Source organism: Hemiscyllium ocellatum, chromosome 32 (genome assembly GCF_020745735.1).
Source record: "Hemiscyllium ocellatum isolate sHemOce1 chromosome 32, sHemOce1.pat.X.cur, whole genome shotgun sequence".
In the NCBI taxonomy this organism is placed as follows: domain Eukaryota; kingdom Metazoa; phylum Chordata; class Chondrichthyes; order Orectolobiformes; family Hemiscylliidae; genus Hemiscyllium; species Hemiscyllium ocellatum.
In genome coordinates, this window is record NC_083432.1 from 42231096 (window position 1) to 42246136 (window position 15041).

Sequence of the window (15041 nt, forward strand, 5' to 3'; positions counted from 1 at the left end):
TAAGATAACTCTCTAATTTCCAGTTATTTGCCTGGTAAACATTCTCTGAATTATTTCAAATGCATATGGATCCTTTCTTAATGCTGTATGCAGCACTTCAAATGCAGTCTCATCAGTATCCTGTAGAGGTGAAATATAACCTCCCTGCTTTGTATTCAGTTTTGCAATGTCATACGTTGTATTAGCATTCAGAGTTACTTGCTGTATCTGCATGCTAACCTTTTCTGATTCATGCACAAGGATGCTCGAATCCCTCTGCATTACATTTCTGCAATCCCTCACAATTTAGATAACACTGCTTCTTTTATCCTTAGATTAGATTAGATTAGATTTACAGTGTGGAAACAGGCCCTTCGGCCCAACAAGTCCACACCGACCCGCCGAAGCGCAACCCACCCATACCCCTACATTTACCCCATTACCTAACACTACAGGCAATTTAGCATGGCCAATTCACCTGACCCGCACATCTTTGGATTGTGGGAGGAAACCGGAGCACCCAGAGGAAATCCACACAGACACGGGGAGAACGTGCAAACTCCACACGGTCTGTCGCCTGAGTCAGGAATTGAACCCGGGTCTCAGGCGCTGTGAGGCAGCAGTGCTAACCACTGTGCCACCGTGCCGCACACGGCTCTTCTTACCAAAAAGAGCAGTTTCACATTTTCATATACTATACTCCATTTGCCACAATCTGGCTCATTCACTTACCTTATTTTTGTAGCATCTTATGTCATCTTTATAATTATTCCCCCCCACCTCTTATGTTATCATCAAATTTGACAACCGTATCTACTATCTCTTCACCTTATTCATTCATATAATTTGTCAATATTTGAGGTCTCAGTGCCGATCCCTGTGGCACTGACATCTCAGACATTTACAAATCACTATACCCATTTGGAGGTCCATTATAGATGTTGAATCCTGTGAGTCTTGCTCCATACTGTAGACATAGGAAGAGAGTGTATCGTAATTTGTTAACCTTTACTTTTGCTGTAGTTTGATTTTTAAGAATGGGTTGCTATTTTTCAGTTGTCAAAATTAACTTGTCAAAATTTCAGAGCTGCAGTGATTTCTTTTAAGAACAATTTTTTAGCCCTTACTTTAGAGTTAATGGATTTTGTACACTGCTAATGGACCTGTATTTATTTTAGATTGTTACTTATTTCAGATTATTTTGCAGCCCAGTATGGTAAATAATGGGGCATCAAAGTTTGTTATGTTCTGGAACTTTTTTTTAAGCTTAAGGGAAACACTGAGAGAAAGAGACTTTTACTTTTCACTGTTAGTGGGATAGCCCTATGAAACCTTTAGAGTATGACAGTTAGGTAGACAAGTGCTCTTGAATAGGAAAGGATTTGTAGTGAACTATTATTATCTTAAAGAACTGATGATAGTCTTAGACCAGGACTATTGGGATAAAACCCTGAAGAGGTCACTTAAATCTGAGGAAGATTAAGCAGGGAAAGGGTAGTTTAAAAGTTGAAATGCGAGTGACTTAAACCTACCAAGGTGTTAAATAGAGCAACACTTGTGTGAGTATGATATGTGATATTTAGGGTATTGTGTGTGTGTTTCTGGTGCTGTACAAAAACTTATTTTGTTTCTTTTTCAGTTTATAAATGTGTTTTGAGATTAATGGGGTTATATTTTTACTCTGGTTAAAAATATTTGAACTTACTTACAATAATTTAAACTTTCTACTTGTATGTTTGTTTCTTTTGTAATAAGCTTTCATTTTACTGTTTAAGCAAAACTTGCGGAATTGTGTGTTATGTTTCAATGAGAGACCACTTTTGGGTAAAGCCAAAACAAAAAACAAGAATGATTTATCAATCCTGTTTGGCCTGAGGTCTGACCTATGTGGTAATACATCAACTAGGATCATAGCAATAGCTATAAAGAAGTAGTTCTTCCCTGATAAGCATGCTCTTATTGTTATTCTCCTGACTTGCTGGAGATTTTTCAGAATTTACAAGAAAGTGGATAATTAGTGGTATATTAGATTCTTGGTTTCTTTTTGTTTCTTGCAGTAAATTGAAAACTAAGATGTACCTAGCCCTACAGTCCCTGGAGCTTGATCTTACTAAGATGGCACATATGTTCAGGTAAATCTACACTCTTCTGGTCTGGGGCAGTAATTGTTGAGGTTGGAAATAACAACCAAAAAAGGCTGGAAAAACCTACTTGGTCTGGCAGCATTTCTGTGGAGAGACAGTTAACGTTTCAGGCTGATGACCTTTCATCAGAATTCTTTTTTGTTGGGGAAAACAATGGAAGTTGTCCAGCATAAAAGTGAAGTGCACCAGATAGAACAGGAAAGTGGTGGATGAAGACTGGCTGGGTTTCCATTCAATGAAGAAAATGACTAATGAGGGGTGGAGGTGTAGAGTCCTTGGAAGGTAGTACATTTGGGAGCAGGAAACTGTTCAAGTGCAACATGGCATCAGAAGAGTCCTGACCTTCCTTCAGAAGAAACTCTAAAAGGGGAAGAAAAGTCAAGTCAAGATAGGAATAAATATGTTCAGTGGGACAAGAACGTTCAGACGTTCTCCCCGTGTCTGCGTGGGTTTCCTCTGGGTGCTCCGGTTTCCTCCCACAGTCCAAAGATGTGCGGGTCAGGTGAATTGGCCATGCTAAATTGCCCGTAGTGTTAGGTTAGGGGTATGGGTGGGTTGCGCTTCGGCGGGTCGGTGTGGACTTGTTGGGCCGAAGGGCCTGTTTCCACACTAAGTAATCTAATCTAATTATAAGAAGCAATGGATACACTAGGTGGACTTATTTATGGAGCACATCTTTTGGTTTTCCATTGTTGAGATTAGTTTGTGTCAAAGTTGGATTACAATGACTTAAAACAGGAGGTAAAATCACTGAAAATAACTCTGCAAGTCCAGTGGCTTGTCATGAGATGTGTGAAAAACATGTGGGTTTGATTTTGTGCAAATTCAGGCACCCAAACCTCGAGACTTGCTAGAAATGAAGTGACATGAGTAGTGTCTCTTGATCCAGCTAATTTTAGAAGAGTCTTAAGTGTCTGTCTATTTCATGCTCAATGTTGTATTGATGTTTCCTATTTGTTCTTATTGATGTTCGGTTGTGAGTCAAGTGTCTGTAGTTGATCAGGTTAAAAAATAAAAATGACTGAGTTCCTTTTCAGATACGGCTCTTATAAAGGTTGTGAACTGATGCCAGAGACTTATGCTGTGTTGTGGTTAAAGTTCAAATTTCTTGCTCATGTTTGAAACCCATCCCAAATGTAAAGCTTTCTCCCTCCTTTCATGATGGTAATTGACCTGAGCTGAAGGATCATTCCACAGATTACCAGATGGCATGTGTTTCCTTAACCACAATTCTTTGTCAGGCTAACCTGTCAAAGAGGCATCACACTCCAGTCCAATGAAAATGCCCATGCATTTTCTAATGGGATCACTGGATTGGAATGGGAACCTGGTTAATTTCTCCATTCTCACCTCTGCCTATTTCCAGAAGCCTATTATAAAATTTCAGTTCAGCATTTACAGACTTGTGTTTGTCCACTAGGACTTTGCCAATCAAATTTGTGGCGATCAGCATACCATATTTGATACTTGATACAAAATATACTGCAACGGATGGGGTAAATTTTTTTAAAAGTCTCTTACAGGTGAACTGGAATTAAGGAACAAGACTAAAGGTGATATCAGCCCTGCCAAAAAATATGTTTGGTAGCAGCAACTAATCACCACACAGCATCCAGTTGTGGTCTAGCAACTGAAATATTTCAGATTAGATTACTTACAGTGTGGAAACAGGCCCTTCGGCCCAATAAGTCCACACCAACCCGCCGAAGCACAACACACCCATACCCCTACATTTACCCCTTACCTAACGCTACGGGCAATTTAGCATGGCCAATTCACCTGACCCGCACATCTTTGGACTGTGGAAGGAAACCGGAGCACCCGGAGGAAACCCACGCAGACACAGGGAGAACGTGCAAACTCCACACAGTCAATCGCCTGAGTCGGGAATTGAACCCGGGTCTCAGGCGCTGTGAGACAGCAGTGCTAACCACAGTGCCACCGTGCCGCCCACAAACGTGTTTTATTTCATTTATTGAGGACCTCTTTATCACATACCTAAATCAACCCATTCTTTGGGATTTTTTATGTTTGAATTAGTTTTCCGCACAGGAATTTATGCTTTTGACATAATCATGAATTTTCAGACAGTCAGGAGCTAGGTCCTTTGTTGAATAGGTCACTGCAAACTCATAATGTCCTTCAGATTAAAATGTCTTGCCTGCTGCAGTGCATCAATTCAACATGTTAGTAGTCAATTTCCTCATAAAGCAAGCGGCAAGTGTATTTAGCTTCTTACTCAGTCGGCATCTAAACAGAAACCCGTTTAATTACACATGCACCAATTGGGAGTTGGCCATTTGGATGTATTAGAAATTTAGTATTATTGTGAGATGACTAATTAGAGACATGCTGTTTTACAATATTGCTTTTATTGATTTTTTTTATTCTTCATATTATTACAGGTTAGCAACAAATGCAAGTAACCTTGATACAATACTTCAAGGAAGTGTTGGTTACCTTACCCCAAGGAGCGGTGGTATGTTTCTTTCATTATTTGACCGTTGCATTTTATAGACAGTGTCTCGACAATGAGCTTGGCCTGGGCACCAATATTAATTGTTGCGCCCCTGAAATAATAACAACACAATTAGACTGCACAGGTTTGTGAAGCTCCAGGTAGTTTCACAACAGTTAGCAATATTTCCAATGTTTCTTTCACCTTCACCTGGATAACATGCAGTAACACCATTACATCTCGTCAGGATGAATGTGATTCGGACACCATTGTGTCAGGCACATGTAAGTGTGTGGGACTGATTTGGCACATGCAATTTGTGTATGTAAGTAGATAAATTGACAACATTTTACTGCAGAAAACACCATTTATATTGGGAGAATTACTGGAGTTCCTGTCATAGCTATTGTTTGCTGTAATTCATACAGACTGTTTGTCCCATTTACTGTCAGCTGTGTTGGTGGCCAATGGGAGCACTCTAGGCAGTTAAAAATGCTCACCTCTTGAATGGAATAATGTACATATTTGAGGCAGAATCTGTAAATTAACATATTTTAAGCATTTTTTCTGTTAATAAATTGGTTACAGTTAACAATGCAGCTTACATACTGTAATTAGTTTATGTCTGGCTATATCACACACACAACCCAGGGTGTTGTTCAAAGGGAAGTGGCTCAAGTATCAAGTTGTGCGAATTACAAACTTTAATCTTTCCAGCAATCATAGGTGTGTTGAGGAAATAAATTTTTCCATTCCCACCTTTATATGTTGATAATAAAGGACAATTCAATGCCATTGTTGTATGTGCGGTTTGTGTTTACTGTGCACATAGATTTCAGTGGCTATTTCACGACCTGTATAGTGAACAAGTACCTCGTTGCAGTTAAGAGTTGTGTAAATACACTGTTTGCTATAAGCTCTTGCTGAAAATGCAGCCCTCCTCCCCTAATACACCGGCTACAACAGTGATACTCTGTCATGCCCACCCCTCAGTACACATTCCCTAAAAAACTAGTGATTGGCCAAAGTAGCAGCAGCAATATCTCACACAGTATCGTTACGTTAGTTTAGACAGTGAGAATCAGTTAATACTCTAATAAAATCCTTCATGAAAATTGATAAAGGTTTCTACACAAAGCATTAATCTGTCTTTCCATTTCAGCTGGCAATTGATCTTTATGTCTAATGCTTCTAGGTTTTTTTTCTGTTGCTTTATTTAGTGGTGGCTTTGTCTTGAGTCAATGTATCTTTGATTTTGCAGGACACTTGATGAACTTAAAGTACTACATCTCTCCTTATGACCTGTTTGAAGAGGGAACTGGTTCTCCTATGAACCTTAATGAAAGTAATGGTGTGTTGCCAACATTCCATTTGTTGTCAGAAGCTCATTAGATGGTGAAGTTAAGAATATAATGAGAAATGTCTAGGATCTGGGAAACTGCAAAACTAAAGGTGTATTGTTTTCCCTGGTATCATTTTGAATCGAATTTATCAGCTTCCGGGGGTATTGAAGGTGAAAGACGTTTTGTTCATTTCATTATTACTTGACCTAGTTCAGCCCATGTTTAGCTGACTTTCTGTAGTAGTCCTAAGTCGGCTATCTAGGCGAAAGTACTGCAGATGCTGGAGATTAGAGTCAAGAGTGTGGTGATGGAAAAGCACAGCAGGTCAAGCAGCATCTGAGGAGCAGGAAAATCGATGTTTTGGCAAAAGCCCTTCATCAGGAATGATATTTCTGATGAAGTGCTTTTGTCTGAAATATTGATTCTCCTGCTCCTCGGATGCTGCCTGACCTGCTGTGCTTTTCCAGCACCACACTCTTGAGTCTAAGTCAGTCATCTGTCAATGTAATTTTGGTAAGACTTCCTAATTCATGTAAACTCATCAAAAGCAACATGTTGACAGTCATAACATGATAGATCAGAAAGAGAAAATACAATACTGTATGACTGAAACTGCAGACTCCAGAAAACCATTTAAGAAACTTTATCCTTTTACACTGATAAATAAGTTGGGAGGTTGAATGAATTGCCTCAACCTTGGAAGCTCAACTGTTTTTATTCTCAGTCAGACCTATTTGTAATTTTGTGTAATGCTGTCTTTTTTATATAACAAAGTTCTGTTTTTTTATGCTTTGTTTTGATGTAGTTTGAAAACTAATAATTTTTATACCTCCTGTGCAGTTCCCCGTTCCTTGGGTATGAATGTGTTTGTAACAATTGAGGGACCCACCACGGCAATGTGTAAACTGCCAATAGCCCCCCTGATCTGTGGTTCTCATCCCACTGACAACAAAGGGTAAGAATACTTGTTGCTGATGAATGGATCTTTGGATAAAAATAATTGTTGCTTGTTTAGTACTGCAGTTTGGAAATAATTGCCTAAGTATAGTGTTAAAAGGTACTTTCTTAACAAAGCAATGCAGTGGTTGACAATGGTCCTCACATAGGCTAATAATTGACCTTACCAAGATGCAATTACACCATTACAGACTGATACAAAACTGTTTGGCTTTGCAGCAGCACTGCATTGTGTTGGTGCAGCTTGAATCTGGAATCAAAGCCAAATCAGCACCTTGAAAATGCTAGGCCAGAGGTGAGGACCTTTTCATGTTGGAAGGTCACATTATGTTAGTTGTAATCTAATAAGGCCACCTCCAAGAAACTTCAATTATATATTCTTCAAAATTCACATTATTTTGTAAAATTCTAACTATTATGTACTGACTAACAAAAAAGAGAAAAAGAGTTAATTCTAAAGTTAACTCTCTGGTATTTTAAATACATTCATTTTAAGATTAAAATAAAAATAATAATGGACGAATAAAACATATCAATAAAAAATAAAAGATTTGTTCTGCAAAATTTGGATTCATTGAAAAGGCCACACACAATGGTCTGGAAGGTCGCATGCGGCCTAAAGGCCAGGTTCCCCACCCCTGTGCTAGGCCATGTTGTGAGAGTGATTAACAGAGCATTTCGGATCTTGGGCTTCATAAATAAAATTGTTGAATATAAAAGCAGGGAGTTATTACGAACCTTTGAAAAGCTCTGATTTGGCCACAGCTAGTGTAGTACATCCAGGTCTGGACAAAACTCTTTGAGAAGGATGTGAGGGTTCTTGAGAATGATCATGTGAGGGATTTTAGCTACATGATTAGATTGGAGAAGCTTAGATGATTCTCCTTAGAGTAAAGGAGGTTATGGGGAGATTTGGAAGCGGTGTACAGGATTGTGACAGATTTAGATAAGGTAGATAAAGAAAAGCTATTTTCATTAAATATGAGATACAGATACAGAGGGGATCTGAAGAAAGTTTTTTTTAAATGCAGCAAGTGATAAAGCCCTGGAGCATGTTGCTTATGAGGTTGGGAGAAATAATAATCACTGGTTTCTAAAGGAAATTGAATAGAAACTTCAGAGAAATAAATTGCAGTGCTGTATGGATAGAGTGAGGGAATGGGACTGGCTGGGCATTGGGCACTTAACTCAATTTATACAATGTATTTTGACTTTGGCACAAACATAAAAGCCATTCAGATTGATACTAAACTTGAAGTGTAATTGTAGCCACAGCTACAGGAAAAGTGTTTCACTAGCTATTCCCCAAGCAATGTTTGGAGGGTTGTGGGGGTGGGGAGGTGGTCTGCACGTGCTGGTAATGTTGCAGCTTCTCAGTCACAATCCATCCGTAAGCCGTTTTATGAGCCATGATTTTTTTTCCCCCTCTGTTTACATTGCTAATATTTGAATAATTTTCTGTCATATACTTTGGCATTGTAGGATGGTTTCTTTTCCGAATGGTTTGCATGCTGCTTTATTTAATTTAGGACAAAAATAATTTTTAAATTGGCTCTCCAAATGGTATATCTACCATTTCCTAAATGTAGGGCGAAGCCTCTAGCTAAGTCCTTCAGCCTTTGCTTATATCAGCTGAAAAAATGCACTTGCCTGTTTCGAAACCACAGGCCATCAAATAGTAGTAAATTGGGTCCTATCTTCCACAACCAAACACTCTTTAATGATCAATAATTAGCATCAAAAAATTATGGCAAGGCTTTGATCAGTTATGGTCTTGTTTTCGTTTCGCTATCAGTAGCTCATTAGTCACACATGAAGGAAATTCCTTATTTAATGTCTAGTCAAGCTATGACAAATACCCAGTCATAAGATTCATTTTTCCAAAACTCCTCCTTTTATTCTGTGTAATGCTATAGCATCATTTAAAAAAGAAGAGTTTGCATTTGAGGCTTATGCCCTGGAAGAGATGCCATAATGCTTCATCGTGTTCTGACTGTTGGGTAGCAGTGTGGTAACCTTGCCTCATTTTTCCTCTTCTAGCACTCCTTCTTTTTCTTCTGTGACAAATGCAAACAGTGTGGACCTTCCAGCCTGCTTCTTCCTAAAATTTCCAAGGCCAATTCCTGTATCAGCGTTCTGCATTCAGAAACTTCAGAACTTTTTAGGTTAGTTTATGGACACCATTTGTGAGAGAAATCGTGCCATCAGAGTTCTGATTTTGTTCTGAAAAACTTTTTATAGTCCTGTTTGGTGAGAGTATCAGGATTGAGCACGTGAAGTTTGAAGTACTTCCTACTATCATTGTTCAAAATTCTGCAGCCAGAACAGTATGGTGTTTTTCGAGTTTCACTGTGGTGCTCTTAGGTTAATCAGTTTGTAGATTAATTATAAACTCAGCGCATGATGGGCATATCATTTATGATGTATTTTCTGATGTTGCAGCAACTTTTCTATTCAAACAATAACTTGCAGTGTCTTTCACACACATGGAAATATCACAAATCACCTAACAAATATTATCAGTCAAAACGTGACACAGTGCCACATTAGGAGATAGTAGTCCGACTGACAATGGGTAGGTTTTATGGAGACCTTGAGAAATAATTCCAAAGTTTAGGATGAGGGCAGAATGTGTGTCCTGTATGTAATGATAGCCTTCAAACAGCCATCCTCTGAAAACAACCAGGATTTCAAAGTTAGAACATTCAGGAGCTGTCGAAGCACTGCTTCGGTGACTCTCAGTTCTGTGCTGAGTTTTTTAATCTCAGTTTGGGAATAACAGTTGAGCTCAGTGTTCATAGATTAAGTATTTTTTTAAAAAATGAAATCATCTGGGATTCCTGCACCTGATCTATGTTTGGTGACATTATACAAAATTGGATTGGGAGCAGATACCTCACAGATTCATCGCCCAACTCTCTCATACTTTGTCTCACCAACACAGATGCAAGCATACGCACACACAGACCCCTACACAAGCTCATCCTCTATGATTTACACTTCAGAGAGAAAGTGGGCATTTTTGAATTCAGTGTAAATGATGGTTGGAGTTTAAATAGTTTTCAGAATAGAATTTGAGATTTTAGGCCTTTGGTAATGCCCTGTGAGCTTTTACAAAAGCTCACTGATGCCACCTAGCAGTGAAAGTAGTCACTGTGATGGAATAAAGTATTCGATTTTGTTGCAGTTTATTGGCAGAAACGTATTACAGATTATAGTAACCTGTAAAACATGAACTAAATCTGTAACTAGCTTCTTGGTTTTAAAAGGATGTTTAGTAAATACAATTTTCAATGTTTTAGCTCAGAAAGCAACAGACCAGTGCATAGTCTAAACTGAACAATTAGAAGTTCACTTGTGTCTGATAATGATTTTTCACCTTCTATTCGTGACATTTGTCATCTGTGTATATTTGGATAGGTATCCCACTCTTTGATCCTCCTGCTACTCCAGTTCCACTCTATGAATTGATCACGCAATTTGTGCTCTCAGGGAAGGATGGCATCTCATCAACTTTGAAACACAACATGCGGTTTTATGCTGTGAGTGATTGAAATATTGAAGTTTATAAACATATAATGCTATTCCTTTGAAACATTATGATTGATTTGGTTATTAGCTGACTTGTGTTTTGAATGCTGAGTTCACTGACCTTAGCTAGGGTGCTTTGCGCCTTCACTACCCTTAAGCTAGGTGTGGAAACATTAGACAGAATATTCATATTTGCTACTCATACATATTTCTTGCAGAGTGCACTTAAGTGGACGTTGGCTGAGGACAGGATTGGACTTCATGTGATCTCTTTCACAATTAAGTAATCTGTTCATTATCACCATCATTATTGACTTGTGAAAGATGTCTCTTAATGTAATAAAACTAGCAGGACTCATTTTTATGGCAAATGGAGAGCAAAGTGAGGTTATATGTCCTGAAGTAAATATTCCTGTACTATGTCAATATTCATATGGCAGACATACAATCTCTCACTTATTCATTTGATTGATTTCTTTAGATTTAGATTTTATTGTCATGTCTACTTGAGTACCGAGAAAAGTGTACAAAGTTGTCATTGCCTGCCACCATTTAGTGTACAAAAGACTGGGCTAAAAGCAGAAGCAGAACTAAAAGAAACAGCCAAAAGAAAAAAAAGCGTCCAGATAACTCCTTGCCTCTGCCATGAGTCCTCGTCACCTTAAAAACAAAGCCCATTCTGTATGTGTAAGTGACATGGAGTGGGTGGGTGGACAGGGGAATAAAAGTAAGTTTTGCGAGTTTGACAAAGATCGTCCTGTCAACAACATCAATGATAAATGTAAACTGCAGGTTAACTTGAAGCTTATCTGTTAGCTTCTATTTCCTAAAAGTACGTGTAATATTTAATTAAACTAAACGCTTGATGTTTTGCCAGTCTTTACCAGGCCAGCAGCATTGCTACTTTCTGAACAAGGATGCCCCAATCCACGATGGAAGGTCCCTGCAGGGGACACTGCTTCATAAAATCCCTTTCAGACATCCAGGCCAGGTGCCACAAATCCTGGAACTTATCCGACATCAAGTGGCCTACAACACACTGATTGGGAGCTGCGTGAAAAGGACTGTGCTAAAGGAAGGTATGAGGAGGTTTTATTTGCAAGAATCTACTTGGTTTGCATGCTGGGGTTTTTCATTTACCTGTTTGTGAGTTGGATATGCTCAGATTCTCAGATTGTACTCCCTTGTGGAGCAACAGAAGCTTGTTATATCTCATGAGTTGTTGAAAATTGTTTCTACAAGTAAGCAAACATGCACTTAACTTCCTTGTGACTTATTATGTCCTTGAAAAGACAGCTGAAAGGATTTGTTTAGACATTGATGAATTCTCTGTTCAGCATTGGCAACACTCAATGATTAATCTCCCCCATTTATTCTGGGCTTCCCCTACCATTTAATCACAGTCAGTTTCTGGTTAATGTCATGCTGAGTGTCATAGAGTCACAGAGATTTACAGCATGGAAACAGACCCTTCGATCCAACCCGTCCATGCCGACCAGATATCCCAACTCAATCTAGTCCCACCTGCCAGCACTCGGCCCATATCCGTCCAAACCCTTCCTATTTATATACCCATCCAAATGTCTCTTACATGTTGCAATTGTACCAACCTCCACCGCTTCCTCTGGCAGTTCATTCCATACATGTACCACCCTCTGTGTGAAAAAGTTGCACCTGAGGTCTCTTTTATATCTTTCTCCTCGCACCCTAAACCTATGCTGTCTAATTCTGGACTCCCTGGCCCCAGGGAAAAGACTTTGTCTATTTATCCTATCCATGTCCCTCATAATTTTGTAAACCTCTATATGGTCACCCCTCAGCCTCCGACACTCCAGGGAAAACAGCCCCAGCCTGTTCAGCCTCTCCCTATCGCTCAAATCCTCCAACCCTGACAACATCCTTGTAAAGTTTTTCTGAGCCCTTTTAAGTTTCGCAACATTATTCCAATGGGAAGGAGACCGGAATTGTATGCAATATTCCAACAATGGCCTAACCAATGTCCTGTACAGCCATAACATGACCTCCCAACTCCTGTACTCAATACTCTGACCAATAAAGGAAAGCACACCAAACGCCTTCTTCACTATCCTATCTACCTGCAACTCCATTTTCAAGGAGCTGTGAATCTGCACTCCAAGGTCTCTTTGTTCAGCAACACTCCCTAGGACCTTACCATTAAGTGTATAAGTCCTGCTAAGATTTGCTTTCCCAAAATACAGCACCTCGCATTTATCTGAATTCAACTCCATCTGCCACTTCTCAGCCCATTGGCCCATCTGGTTCAGATCCTGTAAGGTGATCTCAGCTATCAGTAAGAATAATCGGGTAGTTATGGTAGGGGATTTTAACTTTCCAAACATAGACTGGGACTGCCATAGTGTTAAAGGTTTAGATGGAGAGGAATTTCTTAAGTGAGTACAAGACAATTTTCTGATTCAGTATGTGGATGTACCTACTCCTGACCTACTCTTGGGAAATAAGGCATGGCTGAGGTGTCAGTGGGGAAGCACTTTGGGGCCAGCAACCATAATTCTATTAGTTTTAAAACCGTGATGGAAAAGGATAGACCAGATCTAAAAGTTGAAGTTCTAAATTGGAGAAAGGCCAATTTTGATGGTATTAGGCAAGAACTTTCGAAAGCTGATTGGGGGCAGATGTTCGCAGGTAAAGGGACGGCTGGAAAATGCGATGCCTTCAGAAATGAGAGAACAAGAATCCAGAGAAAGTATATTCCTGTCAGGGTGAAAGGAAAGGCTGGTAAGTAGAGGGAATGCTGGATGACTAAAGAAATATAGGTATAGACAGGATAGATTGCGTGAATCCTTAGAGTATAAAGGAAGTTGGAGTATACTTAAGAGGGAAATCAGGAGGGCAAAAAGGGGACATGAGATAGCTTTGGCAAATAGAATTAAGGAGAATCGAAAGGGTTTTTACAAATATATTAAGGACAAAAGGATAACTAGGGAGAGAATAGGGCCCTGAGAAGGTGAAGGCAAAATAATTTGAGCACACCCTTAAATGTCTGCAAAATTAAAAGGATGTGGAGGGGAGTGTAATGATATTTTAATGAAAGTTTAGAAGTATCTGCTGTCCATTCACGAAGGGCCTCGTGGGGAAAAAATTATCAAAATAACTCTAGAGGCAACAAACTGATTAACCCATCCAGCCTTGTTCAGTGGTACTCACTGTTGTACTTTTTGGTAATATAAACACTAGTGACTTACTTTTATCCCACCTTTCCACACACCCACTCCATCTCACTTAAACATATAGAATCAGCTTTGTTTTCCTCAACGATGTGTTGCCCGAGTTGTTGGTTAGTTGTCGACCTCCTTCCAGAAGGTGATATCAACTTGCAACTGGATTCATGCTGGTTTGGAGCTCAGAGAGCTAGTTACTGTGGTCATGAGTATGAATGGTTTATGGTATAATGCATGTCGACTGACTGGTTCTGGTGCCTTCTGATTTCCTTAGAATATTATCTTTCACCTTGACCATGTAATATTTGTGTCACACGAGTGCCAAGTAATTACAATCTCAGTAATAGAACCTCAATATCACCCCTTAATATTCAACGATATGACCATCGTTAAATCTCCCGATACCATGTCATCATTATGAGGGATGCCACTGATCATAAATTGAATATGTGTATACATACTGGGGCTACAAGACCAGGTCAGAAACTTGGTACTTGACTGCGCATAAATCATCTTCTGGCTCCCCAGTGCCTTTGCAAGGCACATGTTGGCTGTGTAATGGAGTACTCTCTAATTCCTTGGATGGGTGCACCACCAATGACACTCAAAGTTTGACACCATTTAGCCCAATTGATTGGCACCCAGTCCACCACCAATAACATTCAATACCTCCACTTCTGATGCACTATGGCAGCAATGAGTACCATCTTCAAAATTATGCTGCAATACCTAACTAAGACGACGCTGATAGTGCTCCTTTCAAACCCACAACTGGCTGCCACTTAGACAGGCAAAGGCAGTAGATACATGGGAACACCATCATCTGCAAGTTCCCTTCCAAGCCAGAAGCCATCCTGACTTAGCATTTTCGTCTTTCTTTACTATTGCTGGATCAAAATTCTGGAACTCCCTTTCTGGAAGTGTTGTGAGTTTACCTCAAACCTCAAGGACTGCACCAGTTCAAAAAGGGACTTCAATAACAATTAAGGATGTGTATGTTCCTCATGCCAATGAAGGGTGCTGAAGCCTGCATATGCACAGAGAGCTCATATTACAACAGTCAGCCTTAACAGGATCTCTATTGAGAGTATGCATCTGCAATATGCAAATGCTGTCAGTATTTGTGCATTGGCTAGAATGATTTCAAATTCATCTACTCCAGGAGAGTGTAAAAGGGATTTACAAGATTGGTTCCAGGAATGAGAAACTTTAGTTATGAGGATAAATTGAAAAAGTTGGGTCTGTTCTCCTTGGAGAGAAGAGGTCTGAGAGGAGATTTGGTAAAGGTTTTTAAAATCTTTAATGTATCTTGTCGCGTAGGTAGGAAGACATTGTTCCAGCTTGTAAAAGGAGCAAGAACAAGAGGGCTTAGGTTTAACGTGATTTGCAAGTGAAGTAAGGGTGATGTGAGAAAGAAAATTTTCATGTT

General features: G+C 39.4%; 1 protein-coding gene across 1 annotated transcript in view; it reads left to right on the plus strand.

Moving 5' to 3' along the window:
- Window positions 1-15041, plus strand: part of med1 (mediator complex subunit 1) — a 52877-nt gene that overhangs the window by 19222 nt on the left and 18614 nt on the right. Inside the window, exons 8-14 of the mRNA XM_060848829.1 lie at window positions 2037-2111; window positions 4529-4602; window positions 5843-5932; window positions 6765-6879; window positions 8922-9046; window positions 10302-10423; window positions 11290-11491. Coding sequence (XP_060704812.1) covers window positions 2037-2111; window positions 4529-4602; window positions 5843-5932; window positions 6765-6879; window positions 8922-9046; window positions 10302-10423; window positions 11290-11491 — 803 coding nt within the window. The remainder of the gene's footprint in view (window positions 1-2036; window positions 2112-4528; window positions 4603-5842; window positions 5933-6764; window positions 6880-8921; window positions 9047-10301; window positions 10424-11289; window positions 11492-15041) is intronic.